At 39.8% G+C, this 20,110-nt stretch overlaps 1 protein-coding gene across 2 annotated transcripts in view; it reads right to left on the bottom strand.

The window, feature by feature from the left end:
• LOC119909565 overlaps positions 1-20,110 on the bottom strand; it is a 57,666-nt gene that overhangs the window by 9,559 nt on the left and 27,997 nt on the right. The window contains exon 2 of one of the 2 annotated variants that reach the window (XR_005445479.1): positions 1,718-1,904. Coding sequence is in view for 1 of the 2 variants with exons in the window: in XM_038727819.1 (XP_038583747.1) it covers positions 1,893-1,904 (12 nt within the window). In the remaining variant the exon portion in view is untranslated. Of the gene's footprint in view, positions 1-581; positions 1,905-20,110 lie in introns of those variants that run through there. The other variant, XM_038727819.1, reaches the window with a different exon arrangement.

Here is a 20,110-nt window from a genome sequence, read left to right as displayed (position 1 = left end):
AAACCTTCATATATTCTAGATTTATTACACAAAAGTGGAATATTTAAATCTTTTTTTCTTTAAATCTTTATGATTACTCATTACAGCTCATGGAAATCAAAACTCTAATATCTCAAAACTAATACAATTTTAAAATAAAGATAATTATAATACAGAAGTGTCGACCTGAGAAGAGCTCTTATCCTGAGCCTTTAATCTCGCAGTCTGGTTCTGGTGCTAACAATGAACTTTTCCACATTTATGATTTTTTTAAGATGCACCTGTATACTACACTGCATTATACTACAAAATTATAAATGCAACACTTTTGTTTTTGCCCCCATTCATCATGAGCTGAACTCAAAGATCTAAGACTTTCTCTATGTACACAAAAGGCTTATGTCTCTCAAATATTGTTCACAAGTGGCCTTTTATTGTGGCCAGCCTAAGGCACACCTGTGCAATCCGCACGCTGTCTGATCAGAATCTTGATATGCCACACCTGTGAGGTGGATGGATTATCTCGGCAAAGGAGAAGTGCTCACTAACACAGCTTTTGACAGATTTGTGAACAATGTTTGAGAGAAACAGGCCTTATGTGTACATAGAGAAAGCTCATGATGAATGGGGGCAAAAACAAAAGTGTTGCGTTTATAATTTTGTTCAGTATATATAAAATTTCAGATTAAGATATATATCCATATTGCACACCCCTTGAGTGAAATATATGAGCATGGAAACAGAAGATATATTGGGCAGACAATTGTAATCCATACTTCATGTACAATAACAGCACATAAAGGCGTAGAGAAAAGTATTATTGACATATTTTCTGCTCATTAATGATTCCGTCACACTTAAGCAAGCAGCTAATAATAAATTACACCAGAAAAAAAAACACAGAAACACTAAGGCAGAGGCCATCTCCAGCATACTTGCAGGCCCAAGGATGTTAATAACACGCCAAATGCTGTGAAATTAACTCTGAACCGAGGTACTGCTGTTGAAGAAACGGATAAGAGTGCAATTGTGAGGAAGCGTACTTCTGCACATTTGTGTGAGCGGTATGGAAGCGGGAGGAAAGAGATGAATGTGTTCTATAGCAGACTGTGTTTAATTACATCCTTAGGAATAGAATATGAAGGCATCAATTATGACCACTCACCTACCGAATGTTCTGCATTAGGTAAACAGGAGGATACTGTTTACTCTTGACAAATGCGCTCCAGAGAGCATGAATAATTGTGAAGGGCACAACCTCTGCCTTACACAGATTAATATTTATGAAGGCAATTTTGTCTTTTAATTTTCTCTGAGAGCTCGGCAATAGCCAGGGTTTATGGGTGTTGATTGGAGGGAATCAAACCTCTGTGGAGGGATATGACAGTGTAATTTGAATGTTTTGGTTTTCACTCTTTATTTTCCTACTTAAAGCAGGCCTGTCCCTGGCCTTTGGTTGGCTGGACCTGTGGATCGATCTGAGCTAATGTCACATTTTATTATCTTCGACGAGAAACCCTCTCTGCCTCTCTCACACACACACACACACACGGTGCTTCTTATTTTTTTACCTTTATTCGACCTCATCTCAATAGTGCATCTCTCCCTTTATCTGAACTTTCTTGTCAAGAAATGAACAACTTCTACACCTAGTTCTTGGGGAACTCATGCACTATGTATGGCATCGATCAGAGAACAAACACAGCACTTCCCTGCCTCCTCTGCTCCTCTCACTTACCCCTGGAGACATTGTTTATCTTGTTTATATGTTGGCCCGGTTGCCTTGGCTTGGTGAAACTGTCTGTTGTTTGTTGCTTCCCCTAGCAAAAATCACGGACAGTGAAGCATCGAACGTGGGCATGGTCAGATCTCATTTCTTCTCGCTGTTGTATTTCACTCCATCAAACTGCCAATCAGCAGTCAACCTGAGATATAAAAACACAATGAGAGAGAGAGAGAAGGTGAAGAAAAGGAAGGAGATGCCCTTCAGTATATGTACAGTAAGGTTAAGACTGAAAGAAGGTGTATCTTTTCTCCTTTCCGCCACGCTGTCAGGTGGAACAGGTTGTTGTTTCTTGTCTGTAGACCACACAATCCCTCATGTCAGCGATAAAAGGTAAACCTACACACACACACACACACACCACACACAAATGCCAACAAAGGCAATATAGTCACACTCTCAGCCTGTTTCTGGAGTCAATAGTTCACATTTCATAGCCATATAACTCCAAATGGGACCATATGAAACCAGGTCTTTGCAGCTGCTGTTATTTATTTCTCAAGTTGTGGCTTCACAAATAACTTCATAGACTTATTAGTGTCACGCTTCTCCATGCAGCCCATTATTACCTACAAACAAATTAAACCTTGTATGCTTAATAACACTGCAGTTTTAACAGCAGGGCGTATTGCAGTGTTGTTGTGGTCAGTTCATTTCACAGAGGGAAAGAAATATGCAATTCAACACTGACATAAATTTGACTGATCACCTGGACTCTCCTCTTTTATGGTGGCAGTGAAAACCTCTATTTCACACATCATCTCAAAATCTCCCATAAACGCTCAACTGAACACACATCCAGTTATTTAGAGGACCTGCACTGAATGTACAAGCAGAGCTGGAGACAGAATTACTGCCAGGGTTCCCAATGCCACCCCAAAAAAACGATTGGCCACCCCAAAATAATACTGTAGTGCAGTATATATATGACAGTGAGTGATATATTATTTTAGTCTTTTATTGATGATGATACTTTTTTTTTTGTTTAAACCCCCACAATTGCTACTGTGTAAGTATTGAGCACTTCTTCCTGTTATTGAATCAACTCCTGTTTACACAAATCACCTCTAAGCTTCAAAATCCTTCCCGTTGCTTCGCTTCATTTCTGTCTCCTCATGGCATGGCTTTAATAAGGCAAATCAGCGAGAGATAATGGCTTTTACCTAGATTCACCTCATCAGTGCATTCGAAGCAAAGAGCATATTTAATGCACGTTAAGTGGGCTGTATATATTTGGCACATGACTAATGCCACTGCTGTGGCTGCATGCTGCATTTGACGGCTACTTATTCCTCATCAATGGAGAGCTGTCTTTCTGGGACAATGAGTCTGTAAAGAGAGACATGAAGATGATCATCTGGAAAAGTTATGCTGACAGCGATTAGAATTCACCTTTGCCTTCTTCTGGATAATTACGCTGATTACACGTCAATAAACATTGCCTTCATTAATTCCAAAACTTGCACATGTTTGATTGTGCTGCTTTTTATGTTCATGAGTGTATCTCCCTGGAACACTTGAAAAGCCTCTGAAGCGGCATTTAACAGCAGGGTGCTAAGACTGCTTCAAAAATGATTGTCATGATTGTAAAAGAAGATAAAATACTTATGGAGAGATATTAAAAGTATTAATCATCCATGTTGCTAATGATATAAGATGGATACAATCACAATATTAATATTTTTTCTTTATTGAAACATACATTTTAACAATTTCAGCTTGACAGTTCATGCAGTCACCACATAAGGCCCAGTTCTTCAATTGAATTGAACTTTCAATCACACAGTCTTCATCATAAGGAGTCTGGAACAGATTTGTCATCTGCTCTTTTCAAGGTCAAAAATTAACTGCAAAGCACAACTTTTAATGGAATTTTAATTGTACCCATCTCCTGAGCATCAGTGATATCGGTGAGGTGACTACGCAGAGCCCAAAGGATACTAAAGGACAGTACCCACCCAGCCACAGCCTGTTCACCCTGCTGCCTTCTGGGAAGAGATATAGAAGTTTCTGTTGCCACACCACCAGACAGCAGAGGAGCCCCCCCAAGATATCAGGCTCTTAAACTCCAATTCATCCTCAGCACTGCTCCATTGATTATAGTTTATTTCTGATTACCATTTTTCATAATTGATTCTTTATTAATGTATATTGTCTGCTATGTAGCAGAAGGGAGTTACAAAACTCAATTTCACTCTATAACGAGTTATATTGTGACAATAAACCTACCTACCTACTCAATTTTAATTGAACATCCGTGTAATACGGTTGAAAGCTTCAGAACAATTAAGTAAATTGACTTTGAGTGGTTAGCACTGTTGCCTCACAGCAAGAAGGTCACGGGTTCATGTGGACTAGGTTAATTGGTAACCCTAAATTGTCCTTAGGTGTGGTGGTCGTCTGTCTATGTGTGGCCCTGGCGACCTGTCCAGGGTGTACCCCGCCTGTCGCCCAAGCTGGGATTGGCTCCAGCCCCCCTGCGACCCTGTACACAGGATAAGCAGTTGACGATGGATGGATGGACCTTGAGTGGAAATGGCTTTGCAAAATAGAGCTTTTTTTTTTTATGAAACATTCAAAGAGATGTTCTATGAACTGTGTTCTACTGTTTTACATTACATAAGCCAAAAGTCTTCATGTGTCAAAAAAAAACTAAATAACACTTTTTTTTAAAAAATGTGCTAATGTTGTGCTAATGTCAAAATCATTAAAGACTTCAACATTTTGTGGAGCAAATCCAGCTTAAGCAATTAGTTACATTATTTATTACTTTTATAGCTCTGTCAATGGTGCCTTTAAACTCCAAAGCCTCACATCTTCTGTATTTAACACATGTAAAAATACAACAAAAGATATTATGATGCAACAGCTCACATTAGCTTTTTTGACTGACCGCATGCAGCATTTTCTGAGAAGCGCCAGAAACAGACTGCTTACCAACCAACTGACTAAATAAGACAGCTTTTCAGTTACTGCTGCAGATAGCAGTCTCCATACAACTCCCGTCCCTGCACCAAGCTAGTTGCTGTTACCCTTACACAGATATCTGGACCCAAATGCGAGTCTCAACACAGGTTGGTTGCAGTGCAACACAGTTTATTGTAAAAAAAAAAAAAAAATTATATAAAAGGGGCTAGGCAGCGTGAGCCGATCTGTGAGCTTGGTGAATAGTCTCCCAGATTGTCTATCAATCAATGAACAGTACTGGAATTTGTAACTATATTACTGTATCATTACTGAATTCCAAAATGTAATCACTTAAAAAAAGCAACAATCACATTACTGGAATGCATTAAGTATGTGTTACTGGGCAACTCTGGTCATGCAACAAATACAATTCCACAAAAAGACAATCAATAATATTGAATTTTCACCCTGCCCTGTATTATCATGCCAAATAATATTGCTTACTCTATGTTGGATGACAAGAAGATGCAGAGATGCATGCATGTCAAGTTCAGTAAAAATATGATAGGAAGCTCTTGATGTTGTTCTGGATATTGAAAACTCGTTTCTCTGTGGTTTATTGATCCGTCAATTACATAACATCTCCCCAGATCCTGTGAAATTCCTTGAAGCTTAAACTGTTATTTGTATGGCTTAGGCTACTGATGCTGTATTGCATAGAAATGTCTAAATACCTTATATCAAAATTGACATTCCCTTCCTATTAAATGGGTGACTACATGAGCGTAACAAACATAACCTTCTGTACTTTAGAAACTGAACGGTGAGCTTCAGGTCATGAGTAATGTTTGACTAATTTAATAAGGTCATTTGTTTCTTGAAGGGATAGTGTTTTTATCCAAAAAAAAACAACAAAAAAACAACCCACACTCAACTTAAATACAGATGTTAGCACTTTACGTCAGCTTGAATCAGTTTAGATACAGACTATGTAACAACCATTGCCAAAGAGTGTGTGGGCCGTGTTAAGTGCTTACTCATATAGAGCTCCTCTCATCTTCCTGGCTTAAACTTCTTAAATCACAGGCATCTCAGTAGCAGCTGGAAGTCGCTTCTATTCAAATGGCGCGGTTCCCCTGAGCACACATGGCAGATTGTTAATTACGACAAGTCCGGGGGAAAATTACTTTATCGATTTGCATCAGGCCAGCTACTCTGAGAGAGAATACAGAGAGGCTGAGGCCCAATGTGACTAAACAACCTCTTCTGTCCAAGCTGCCATAGAGAGTGTTTTATGTCACCTGTTACCTTCACCAAATAATGTCTTTATCAGTTATGCGTCGTTGGTTCTTTGCTGCTGAGGTGGAGTCACCCAGCTTTTGGCCATTCCTCCATACGTCTGACAGTGTCTGATATGGCACTGCTGGCTGTTCAGCTACAGCACCTCTGGGACTGCTGCAAAAGTTCAGAGAGGGAAATGAAGGCTGTGCAAGAGCAGTTGAGTGGCAAAATAGAGTGGGATGATAGAGGGGGTTGAATAGAGGGGGAGTGAGAGAGAAATAAAGGGAGGTCAGGAACCCAGAAGGGAAATAGAGGGACAGAGAGAGAAAAAGGGAAAATCTAATGCGCCAAGGCCAGAGCCAGATAGGCAGAGCCACTCTGGGCAATGGAGACATCAGGACTGACAGAACTGGCTAGAGTCCAGGTAAGAAAAAAAAAAAAGACAGGCTGTACAGAGAATTAACTGAACGGCCAGGGGCATGGCTTCAACAGCCACGTCTGGAGAACTGACAACTGTAGATGAGCCAAGAGACACTGAGGAAATATGTCAGGCAATCAGCTAAAGCTGACAAGCGTAGCCTTGGTTGCTAAAAATCTATTGACCCGATAGGGGCTGACTGCTTGATATGGAGTGCTCAGTGAGGTGGGGGTAGTGCAGTCAATCCAGTGTTATTTGCGTCGGTTGAGTAATGAATCTAAATTTCAGTAGTCAATGTGCAAAGCAGCATAAAAGGTAAACTTATCAACCCCCAATCTTTGCAGTTATCCTCATATTGCTGCAATTTCCAAACACTGAGACGTATAGACTATCTATACCTGCCAACGAGCTGCTGCAAGACCACACAAATAAACACATGCAAACAATATGTATTTTTTTAACTCTGCACTTTTTACCTGCCATGGAGGTGATGTTTTCAGTGCTGTTTGTTTGTCTGTCAGCAGGATTACAGTAAAAAAAAAATAAAAAATCTACACCACACATCTTAAACCCAAGTCCCCCGGAAATGCACACAAACACAATTTGATCCATTGATTAAATCATTTTATCTTCTTTCAGATTAACGAAGAGCTAAACTGGAAGTTAGCCACTCAGTGACGGAAGTCTCTAGTGCAGTTGGTCTGGAAGATCTGGCAAAAAATTTTACCCAGAAGCTGACCTTTTTTCTACTTTATAGGAATTAACGGCACCCCGCCTCCAACGCTGTATCCAGTTGTCTTTATACATCCTTGCTCAGGATAGACTGCTGGTGAGTTTGGTTTGAAGATGTTGCCTGAGCTGACTAGTGGGTGTGCGTGTTGTGTGTGACCCAGGCGTGTGTGTATATATATATATATATAAATCAGTCACATCACTAAATGTTTGAACACAAGTCAGGGAAATAAAATAAAAAACAACAAGTCTTTAATCTATAAATGATCTGGTAGAAACTTAGATGTTTAGCTCTTGGCTAATAACCAAATCATGTTCCTACCATCAGCCAATCCATTTGCCAAGACCAAAAGGCTCTTTATTTATTCCCTTTGATGAACTGCTTCAGCACCACATGCCTCATGTAGACATTCAGCAGAACACATCTGAGAAATTAGCTTCCTAGTATGTTCAGCAACTGCTGATATGATTTTGTAGATGGACCTTTCTTTCTTTCTAAACACTTATTTCATTTCCTGAAATGCTTTTCTGGATATACAGTAGACTGTTTTGAACCATCAGCCATATCTTTTACCCTTGTTTAAATTCCAAAGGACGAACCATTTGCATTGTGAATGTTGATGAGTGCTGATTAAACACGCTCTATGCAAAAACACCTGTGACAGCCAGCGATATTTACTGGATGTTTATCTACTTCAAAGCCATCTTATTATCTCATTATCTCATTATCTTTGCATTCTGGTGAGGCTTCGTTTGCTGCATTGTGCTAAATGAGTCTTATTAACACCTGCCTCTGTCCTTGAGAAAAGAGAGAAAGAAAGGACAGGTTGATGGGAGGGATAATCTCCACTGCAGCTTGACTTTAAGTGGTGATTTGTTCAAATTTACCAGGGATGTTATTCACAGGGAGTGTGGAGGCTTTTTCATATCAAGTACATTACTGTCTGTGTAGAGGTCAGTATATAAAATCAGAATGTGACAGATTCTCAAGGTTGAATACATCTTGAGGTAACTGTGGAGTTAATTAAAGTCTCATAGCACATCATTTTTATGCAGAGGGAGCATCCATGTCACAAAGCATTTTTGATTTATTGATATGACATGCAGAGTAAGAAGACTAAGAGTCTGCAGCTCTGTGAGGCTGTACTTTGAGCTATATGCTAATGTGCTCACAATGACAACTCAACATAACAACATGCTGATGTTTAGCAGGCCATGTTGTTTACCTTGATCACCACCATAGCATTTTAACATTAAACGCAGCTGAGGCTCATGGGAATGGCAGTAGTTTCAAAGTTGAAGAATGCAAAGCATTACAAAAATGTGAAACATGCCCACTCACAATTTCCTAGAGGCCAAAGTAGTGTCTTTAAATAGCTTTTTTAGTCCAACCCAACACTCCCAAATTGTCACATTTGAGAAGATGGATAAAATTACATTTTTGCTTGAAAAGGCATATTAATCATTAGGATATCTGAATTTCATGGCAATACAATGAATATTTCAGTCACAACCACAAATTTCAACATCATGGTGGCACTAGAGGAGGTATCTCCAGTGGTGTCTATATAAATAAATAAAAAATAAATACACTGTGTGTCAATACATCAAGCAGATACTGAGATATTAAATTGGTTAAAAGAAAACTTTGACCTAAAGATCAAAAGTCAGGGATCACCAAATTTTTTGAGGATTTATCCTATATCTGGTACACATTTCATGGCAATACTTCTAACAGTTGGAAAGACATTTCACTTAAGACTACAAATACCAACCTTATGTTGACACTTGAGGAAAGGTCTAGTACCAACATAAGGCTGGGGGAATACCAAAATCAGCAGGCTTCATCTTCTATTTGTACAAAATTTCATAGTATTCTATCCAATAATTGTCGAGATATGTCAGTCAAGACCGGATTGGTAGACTTACAAAAGGTCAGACCGACATTGCCAAGCCGCTAGCCTGGCTTAAAATGAGAGAGACTGGCCATCACTGGACATGGTATAATGTATTTGTTGGGACCACAGGGACTTCACAGCTGAATTCATTCATTTGTGTGATCTAATCTGAATTAACCATTTGAGTGATTGGACTAAGAATCCAGTCCCTGGACCCAGCTTTCCGCTACGACTGGTAACCTCTGACCCATGATGTCACCTGATCAACAAAACCCCCATACAACTTCTGCTCTCTCTCTTTTATCTTGACACGGCCGGAGAAGCTGCAAAAAGCAGCCGCTGTCTCCCAGCATGTTCTGCTTGGAGCAGACACACAGCATACCTCTTTCTTATGGCAGGACGCGAGTGCCTGTCTAAAGGACCCTTGCAAACCAGCTCAGTTAGTCAGCTACTACACAAAGTCTGTCAGTTAACTTCACATGCTACTGAAGCAAGTTGCTTAGCACCGAGTGACTAAGTCTGATTAGAACAGATGTAGCAACCGGGTCCTTCATCTGCACAATAAGAACATGACACAGAAAAAGACTGCAACGGAACCGCAGTTCTTCCCCGCCTGGCTAATCTAGATCAAATCTGCCAACATTTAGCATGCCAAAGCAACTTTTCTTCCTTTACAGACTGTACAACCTCATATGTGTAAAACTCCAAATGCTTCAACCTTCTAGCTATTGATAGTATTAATAGTAATTTGTAGTATATTTTGACTAGATTAGGTAATTGGCTGTCAATTTGCCTTCTTTAAGAGTGGTGCCCCGAGGTGAATTTAACACAGTTAAATTCTATTATTAATTATTAAATAATAGTATTATTAATTTTAGTATTATTAATAATAGTAATAATATATTATTAAAGAGGTCAAATTAAGCTAAATATTATATAATATTTATAATACATACTTTTCAAAAAAAGTTTCCTTTCATTATGCAGCCTTGTGATGATACAAATAAATAACCTTGTGCTTTGTACCTTGTATTTAGCCTGGTCACTGTGTGTGTGCTGCAGCTCAGTGTGTTTTTTCTTCACTAGTGTTTTTAAGGCTGTGGCAGAGTAGCTGCTTGGCGAGCATTTTGACGTGTGTTACATAGTGACATAGTTAGGTTATGGCAGTAAAGGCTGTTATTGGAATGGAACAGTGTTTTCTGTGGGAGATGGTGACTTCATTCGGGGTGCGACTACATGCACAAAAAAGATATATAACACAATATATAACAAAATAAATAGCCAAAAAGCATAATATGACCTCTTAAATGGTGCCATATAAACCCTAATTCCCAACATATTTGATTCAAGCAAATTAAATGAAAAATTAATTGCGCATTTATCCAGATGACACACATTATGAATGTATGATGCCTGTCAGTAAACTTAAATGAAACTCTAATGGAACATTGCTCTTCTTTGTTTTTTCATCATACACCCTAAGGTCAATAAGATGACACATCAATTATTTTGATCAATTACCTAAAAGCATATTTGAAGCTGTAAACAGAAGCATATGTTTTGAACCAGGATTATTAATCGTCTTGTCCCCTTTTTGCCAGGCACATTATAGCGCTATGGTGGCCTGGCTGACACATTTACATCAGTACTGAGCTGGCTAACAAACTAAGCATCTGCTGTCCCTCCCTATTCTCTGCCTCTAATGTCATTAAGCCTGTTTCAAAACACTTTGTTACAATCGACTGTGGCGTAATGATGCATGTTTACTGATCACTCCAGTTTTTGTCTTTATAAGCTTGCTGGGTTCAACAAGTCCCCTTTTCTAACCCTTAATCCTCCAAACCAGGAAAAGCTGGTGTAATTAAGTATTGATCACAGAGAGCAGGTAAAGTATTCAATTACTAAGTGTAGCTCCCTGGCCAGACATTTATCATAAGGGAAGTCTAATGAACTTGCATCATTTTCCCATAAGTCAGGGCTGAAATATGAGAATTGCTGGTCCAGGTTAAAGTTGTGTCTGTTTAATGAAACTTTAACTTACAAAATGACTCATTCTGTATATCCAAGGCTAAAATACATTTCTGAACGTCATTTGCCCCAGTGCTCTAAAAATAATCCTCTCTCTATTATATTTTGTTGAAGATGGTGAGACTTTCTCAAAAGTGTTTGTGTGTGTATTATTACTCAACCGTCTAACATTCTCCTGTTTTTATGAAGACTGTATTTTCTTTGAGTGTTGTCTTAACAGCTTGTTCATGGTTGGGAGTGTTTTACTGCTGATTGAGAGTGTGTTTTTTTCCTTTTATACCCCCTCTGACTTGGTTTACCCACTCTGATACAACAGACAAGTTGTAGACGAGTACATCCTTACAATCAACTGAATCTGACCTCACATAAAATGAATACAAAATTACACGACAGTTACGTTTGCACTAAAGAAGGCACACGTTACGTTCTAAGCAATAAACTGGAGAAATTAAGAAACTGTGACTCAGAAGGATGAAAAGGTTTGAAATGGATACCATATGAATCAAAATGTTACCTCTGACATTATATACTACTTACTAATATAATATTATGTGTTACTTTGCAAAAAAAGATAAAAGCTATTTTTAAATGAATAACATTCATTTGATTGATATTACGTACTTCGCAAAGTAAAAACATGATTTAACATCATTTTAAATGAGATATCAGAATAATCCAACACCTGATTGATACTCCCTGGAGAGCACACAAAAAGAACCATGATTTAAGATAATAAACACAAACGCAAATATGTTGTACAGTTTAATCACAACTTAAATACTTGCATGCTATGATATGTATTTTTATAAATAAGGTAAACAGTAGGACAAATGATGTTTACACTGATGCTGTTTTCAGTGCTTCGGTCAGGCAGACTGAGTGCATAGTGTCAGCCTCAAGTGGCCATTCGAGGAACTGCTGTTTATGGAACTTAACATGTTGGCTTCATTTTTCAGCCCCAGAGGCTGCCGCTTGGCCATATCTCTGTCTATCTATTTTAATTTCCTTTTTCTCCCATTAAGTTTGGCTCAATATTAACAATACTCTGGGATGAGTTGAGGATAATTCAGAGCACCTGTGGCACAGGGTGTGGGGACTGACTGCTGTAGAACAGGTTGGGGATTCCCTCATGGCCAATCAGGGTGTGACGATGCCCATTCTTGAAGTCAAAAGAAGTGGTGCGGACCCACACATCAGGCGCTCTGATGCATTCTGAACCTTCCTCTAAGTGGTGCAGAAGTCCCTTTTCTAGACATAGTCAACCTGAAGCTCTGTCCTTTAGGACCTTCTGAGACTTGTCTCTCTTGTCGACCTTAGAAAGCAAATGAGTATTCTGGATTCTACACTCACCTAAAGGATTATTAGGAACACCATACTAATACTGTGCTTGACCCCCTTTCGCCTTCAGAACTGCCTTAATAATGCCTACGTGGCATTGATTCAACAAGGTGCTGAAAGCATTCTTTAGAAATGTTGGCCCATATTGATGGATAGCATCTTGCAGTTGATGGAGATTTGTGGGATGCACATCCAGGGCACAAAGCTCCCGTTCCACCACATCCCAAAGATGCTCTATTGGGTTGAGATCTGGTGACTGTGGGGGCCATTTTAGTACAGTGAACTCATTGTCATGTTCAAGAAACTAATTTGAAATGATTCGAGCTTTGTGACATGGTGCATTATCCTGCTGGAAGTAGCCATCAGAGGATGGGTACATGGTGGCCATAAAGGGATGGACATGGTCAGAAACAATGCTCAGGTAGGCCGTGGCATTTAAACGATGCCCAATTGGCACTTAGGGGCCTAAAGTGTGCCAAGAAAACATCCCCCCACACCATTACACCACCACCACCAGCCTGCACAATGGTAACAAGGCATGATGGATCCATGTTCTCATTCTGTTTACGCCAAATTCTGACTCTACCATCTGAATGTCTCAACAGAAATCGAGACTCATCAGACCAGGCAACATTTTTCCAGTCTTCAACTGTCCAATTTTGGTGAGCTCTTGCAAATTGTAGCCTCTTTTTCCTATTGGTAGTGGAGATGAGTGGTACCCGGTGGGGTTTTCTGCTGTTGTAGCCCATCCGCCTCAAGGTTGTGCGTGTTGTGGCTTCACAAATGCTTTGCTGCATACCTCGGTTGTAACGAGTGGTTATTTCAGTCAAAGTTGCTCTTCTATCAGCTTGAATCAGTCGGCCCATTCTCCTCTGACCTCTAGCATCAACAAGGCATTTTCGCCCACAGGACTGCCGCATACTGGATGTTTTTCCCTTTTCACACCATTCTTTGTAAACCCTAGAAATGGTTGTGCGTGAAAATCCCAGTAACTGAGCAGGTTGTGAAATACTCAGACCCGCCCGTCTGGCACCAACAACCATGCCACGCTCAAAATTGCTTAAATCACCTTTTTTTCCCATTCCGACATTCAGTTTGGAGTTCAGGAGATTTTCTTGACCAGGACCACACCCCTAAATGCATTGAAGCAACTGCCATGTGATTGGTTGATTAGATAATTGCATTAATGAGAAATTGAACAGGTGTTCCTAATAATCCTTTAGGTGAGTGTAGCTCAGAGTGAATGTAGTACTCTTAGTGCCTATAGCAGCTTTCGGTGTCATTTAGGCAAGCTTTTCCTTGTCTACATTAGTAGTAAATAAAGGTTAGCTTTGCTAATTAATCAAAAACTAATTAATAAAAAATTATATAAAAATTTATTAAAAAAATTAATAACTAAAATTTTTCTTATAATAATGGGGGGGGGGGGAAGACAATAGATTGGGCTCCAAAGCAAGGTTGAACAACAAAGACATGGGGTGTGTCCCAGCAACATTGGCTGATTTTCTGGACCGAAAGGCTTGGGTGCCTCAGTTTGAATGGGCGGTGGAAGATTTTGGAATGTTGGGATTCTTGTTTGAGCACAGATCAGTTCATCTTTATACAAGAGAGCTTGATGAAATTTTTCTTCATGAAAGCACACCGCACATTAGTTTTTCAGCCAAAGACTGGAATTACTTCAGAAAGTCTGTAAAGATATGAGTGCTTCAAAAGGAGTCTATACCACACAATGGTGCGGGTCTGTGCCTGGAGAGCTCTACCGTGCAGAGACAGACCTTGAAGTCTACGACCCAGAATCCTACATCTTTTTTAGATCGTGCAAGGACGGGGATCCCAGAGCAACAAAAAGGCTACCCCATCACGTCTAAAGAGTGGGAGACGTGGTTCAGCACTGGCTTTGTGTCCAGTGGAAAGAATGGGATAGAACCCTTGAAATCTTCACAAACATTGATAAATTATTCAGATGGTATAAACCTTTTGTTAGCTATGTAGGGATCAAAAGAAAACTTTTTGGTCCTGAGGACAAGCAAGATGACTAACAAACAACACCGCAGACAACCTCAAAGACCTCCACGACGGGGCTGACGGTGACATTGTTCTAATTAAAATGTTTTGTGCAGGTACGAGAACATGTGCATCGGGCGAGGATCTATCGAGCAGCCCTAAATATTTTCCATTACTACAGGATGATGATAACTCATGGTTGGATGACTATGGCAAAGAACTGGGGAAAAGAAATGTAACATTTCTCGTTCCTGAAGAAAAAATAGAAGAGGACAAGAGCAGGGTCAAGCCATTTAAGGGTACCTGTTTGGACGCTCTGGACTGTTGCGACAACAACACATCTCCTAACACAACTACTAGCAGTATTATACAGGTAACCGTAGCTTATTATTTATATGATATACTGCAGCAAAAAGCTATACAAACGTGTGTATTGTGCATATACAGACAAATGGAGCAGAAAACAACCTCACACATGCATTGACACGCTACCCTTCTTTTATATCAAAGGACATAAGAGAGAAATTACGCAGAAGCTTTTTAACAAAAATTTCGCTAAGTACATCCTACGTGGTCTTGGGTTGGTGCCAACGTGTGAATGCAGTATTCGAGACATTGCAGCAGCTGCTCTACAGATTTGGCTGAGGAACCCTTATCTCATTGCTTCGCTTAAACGGGTAGTTAGAGTGAAGGACAGTGTGAGCACAGTAGTTAAGGAATCTCTGGTCATCTGGAAGGGGGAACAACACTAAAAAACAATGGGGAATGTGTCTAGTCTACTAAACATGTCAAAAAGATGGGTCATGTGTTGTTTTTGGACTTTTAGCATTGATTTGTGCATTTTAACACTATCCAGAAAACAACATGTCGATGTTGCTGATGTGATGTATTGCTTAACTGAATCTTTGGTTTGTAAAAACATAGGTGTTTGTACTGATTTTCTGAAAAGTGTATACTTGTAATCATTGCTGCATATGTTGCGTATGTCGTTGGAAATAAAATACTTGAACACAGACGTTGAAGCGTCAGTCTTTGTAACAAAGATCATGGAGGAGGTGATGAGAAATAATAGATTTGTTTTCAAAAACACGTATGGGATGCGTTGTTTCAAAAATAAGAGTGGTAAATGCGTCACAGAATCCTTTAAAGATATCTTAGCTGAAGGTAGAATACCGCATAAAATTCAAACTGACGAGGGAAAAGAGTAACAAAAGACAATGAAGATATCATATTTAACAAGATAAAAGAGTAATTCGTTTTAAATATAATGTAGGTGATACTGTAAGAATTTCAAAACTACGCGACGCTTTTAAAAAATGTTATGAGCAAAATTATACTGATGAATGTTTCACTGTAAAGGAATGCGTGTCAAGGGACCCACCTGTTTACAGGTTAAAAGACTATGACGGCGAAATATTACAGGGAACCTTTTATGAGCAAGAGATGCAAAAAGTTATTATAGATAAAAACAAAACATTTAAAATAGAAAAGATTTTATCTAGAAAGAAAAGACAAGGCTGGGACATGGTGTTAGTCAAATGGGTCGGATGGCCGGATAAATTTAACTCGTGGATTTTGGAAAAACAGGTCATTCAGCTACTTTAGCAGATTACAAACACACGTATAAATGGATACAGAGGATTTTTTTTGTCACCCTGCCCAGCAACTCGTCTGCATTATTTTACCCGAGCAATACAATAGCAAACTTTAGAACAAAACTATCCAAGCCTTTACACTTTAAATCAGCATACGAGGTGGGATTGATAGAAATACAATATTCAAAAACATGGAAATCTTTTTCATCAGAAGACTCAAAATTTGTCGTGTTTGATAAAAAAAATCCAACGAGGTGTAGTTCTATCAGCGACACAGGGATTCTATACAACAATGTCACAGATAATAGCTGAACTAAACAGTTGTTTATCTGAAAACGACATGGGTCACATTGAGCTTGATTACAACAACATTACCAAAAGAGTAAGCATTTTACCAACGAGAGACGTAGAATTAACGTTTCAAGGAAAACTAGCACAAATGTTGGGATTTATCCCCGGAGCAGCTTTTAACCCTTGTGTTATCTTCGGGTCAAATTTGACCCGTTTTGAAATTCTTTTGTATGAAAAATATGGTTTTATTTCATAAAATTACACCAAAATAACATGGATGCTTCCACACTACGCTCTAAACAAACAAACAAAATGATCACTACTTTCACTGAATTGTGGGTATTTTATTCAAATGTGTTCCATATTTGGTCTTCCCGGGTCAGATTTGACCCGGTGTTGCAAAAGGGTCAATAAGTCACGGTGTTTTGGTTTTCAGCAGATGAAATCCCCCCCCCCCCCCCACACACACACATACACACATACACACACCCACATCCCACACCCACCCACACACCCACCCACCCCCACATCCCTCACCCACCCACACACCCACATCCCCCACCCACCCACCACCCACACCCACCCCACACACCCACACACGCGCCCCCACACACAAAACTTCAAAGATACAAAACTTCAAAGCTACAGTACATGTAAACTTGTTCTTTTCACACCTTTGAAATGCCTTTCAAAACAAAACAGCTTATAAAGTCTGAGCTTTGCAGCCTTTTACCCATTTTAGTCTGACATGCAGACGGGGGAAGCACAATGAAGAGACGCTATAATTTGACAGAGGCTCCTGAATTACTTTGGAACCCTGATGAGAGTTGAGAGACCAGGAGAAATCTGAAGAAGAAGAAGAGGATGTATCAGAGGAAGAGGACAGTTGCGAAGAAGATGAGAATAATGCTTCAACAGATGAGGAAGAATCAAGTGATGAGGAAGAGGAACCTCAGATGGTTGAGTGTTTCCAGTCAAAAGATGGAAGTTTGCTGTGGTCTTCCATCCCTCCTAGTGACAGACGTCACATGTTGGTAGCAGAGAGAGAGAGAGGAGCCCCAGGGGTCCAACAAGGTACGCAGTGGCTCGCGTTGATAGTATAATGTCTGCTTTTCAACTGTTTCTGCCAAACCAAGTTGAAAACATTGTGCTGAACATGACCAACAAGGAGGGGCGTCGTGTTTATGGCAATAAGTGGAGAGAGATGGATGGGATAGCTCTCCAGGCATACTTAGGTCTGTTGATTCTCGCTGGAGTATATCCATCCAATAAAGAATCCACTGGAATCCTCTGGTCAAGCAATTTTTGGGGCCACAATGTCCCTCAAAATGTTCCACATTATCTCATTCGGTTTGACGATCGAGATAGAAGAACAGCACACCGTGCACGTGACAAACTCGCTGCCATTCGTGATGTATGGGACAAGTGGGTGTGTCTCCTGCAGCAGATGTACAACCCGGGAGCTGATGTGACTGTGGAAGAGTGTGAAGATCTGGACAGCGTGCAATGCCAGGACCAGCTATGCATTCAACATGCAAGTGTACACTGGCAAACCTGCTGATGGACAGCCAGAAAAAAAACAGGGCAAGTGTGTGGTTCTTGAGATGGCAGAAGGTCTCCGTGGAAATTTTTTTTACATGTAAATGCTCCGTAGTTGTATAGCGCCTTTCTAGTCTTTTCGACCACTCAAAGCGCTTTTACACTACATCTGCATTCACCAGTCACTCACATTCATACACTGAGCCTAAGTGCTGAAACGGAAACTAACATTCACACACATTCATACACTGGCGGAACAGCCACCAGGGGAAATTCGGGGTTCAGTATCTTGCCCAAGGACACTTCGACACGCAACCAGGGGGAGCCGGGGATGGTACCACCGACCTTCCGATTAACGGCCAACCCGCTCTACCTCCTGAGCCACAGCCAAGAAATCCAGACAGATGGACCCTCTACCTCCGCAGCAGCTTCTACTAACCCAGCTGCAGCCACAAGGAAGAGGTGTGCCGATTCTGCACTGGCAAGAGTGATCTCAAAACCTGCATCAGGTGCCAAAATTGCATGGCAAACATTTGCAAAAAACATGCCATTACCACCACACACTGCCTATCATGCAAATGATAGCACATTCACACAGAGACACACACCTGCACTTACACATGTAAGTAATAAACATGTATATTATACAAGTTTTGAAATGTTGAAGTTTTAAGTTTTAGAAATAAATGTTGACTGTTCTATGTAAATGAATTTATTTAGCTCTTTATTTACTCTGGTATTTGTGAATAAAATTCCATCAAATGTTGACCTAGGAATATATATCAGTCTGTGATTATCCAAAATATATATAATAATAATTTCTGCTGGTTTCCTAAAAAAATTTAAAATTTAATGTAAATGAGGTTTATTGAAGTGTAAAATGAATTGGTGATGAGCTGGAATAAAGTTTGCTGACATTGTGTAACACAGAATTGGGTGATCATTTTTTACATTATGCTTTAGAAACAAGCAAACCAGACCGGGTCAGTTTTGACCCATAAGGACAACAGGTGTGTATATGTGCTACCATTAAAAATAATGCAATGCTTCTAAAACAGTATCCTGACTCAACTTTGACAAATACCAGTCTGTGATAGTCCATCAACTTATAGTCCTCTGATTTATACTATTAGTCAAGATAACTTAGAGTTTCTGCATTTTTTAACTAAAAAATAAGATAAATGAGATTGATTGACCATGAATTCCAAGAAGAAGTGTAGAACTAGTGGTAATGAGTTAGAATGGAGTTGGCTAAGAAGGTGTAATACAGAATTGGGTGATAAGTTAAACTGGATGCTTTAAAACCAGGCAAACCGGACCGGGTCAACTTTGACCCGGGAGGAAAAAAAGTGCATGGTTGACGGGAAGAAAACACAAGGGTTAAAACTCACCAGGGAATTGCAACATTTAAATCTCAGCAACGAACTAACACAGTGTTGACACAGATGCCGTATTTGGGGCCACATCCTGCCGATGTTAACGTAGGGATGTATAATATATTTCTTTATACCGATATTGTTGATCATCAAACAGTAGGGGATAGTTACGTCCCTCTTTTAAGAATAGTACATATATCGTGGCCAAACAACCATATGATCACAAATACTTATGACAGACCACACTATCTGAGGCTCTGCAAAACACACATTGATAGTATCGGGATTTCTCTCAAGACAGATCAGAATCAACATATCCCTTTTACGTACGTCAAAGTGATAATAAAGCTACACTTTAGACCCGTAAAATATCAATATTAGACAAGGAGCAAACATGTACCATCCATATGCTCACAATGCAGACAAGTAGGTCGCATATTATACAGCCCAAGCGGGTGGTGATTTACCAGGATACAGTGGGCTCGGTGCTCAGTATGGTGCAGGGTTAGGGGGGTATCTTTAGGGGTTTGTTTAGATTAGCATTCCCCTTACTCAAGAGAGGATTTACATTCGTTGCCCCTCATTTAAAGACAGCCGCTAAAAATCCCCACCAAAGAGGCGTAGCCGAAAACAAATAAGAAGACCCATACTAAGACTAGAAAAAATAAACAAGCAAGGAGAAGCAAGTCGACAAAATGTCAGAAGACAAGAGACATTTTCTAACAAGAATGTCGTTGGTACATAGCCTGTCACAAGAGCGCGTTAAGTCGGAGCTAGACCTGTTTATGGTGTCATTTACACAAACAAATGCAACTACGTCGAATTCCCTCCTCTAGCAGCGGTATCAGACTCTGCACCCCTTGCATTTTTCATTCCAGCTAGTACAGAGGACTACCTGGAACTAAACAATACGTTTCTGTACACGAGCTTAAAAATCACCT

This window comes from Micropterus salmoides, unplaced genomic scaffold, assembly GCF_014851395.1.
Source record: "Micropterus salmoides isolate LMB-PRFRI ecotype aquatic unplaced genomic scaffold, ASM1485139v1 Ms_hic_scaffold_18, whole genome shotgun sequence".
NCBI classification, from domain to species: domain Eukaryota; kingdom Metazoa; phylum Chordata; class Actinopteri; order Centrarchiformes; family Centrarchidae; genus Micropterus; species Micropterus salmoides.
Note: the sequence above shows the minus strand (reverse complement) of the source record. Positions and strands in the feature narration are given on the sequence as shown.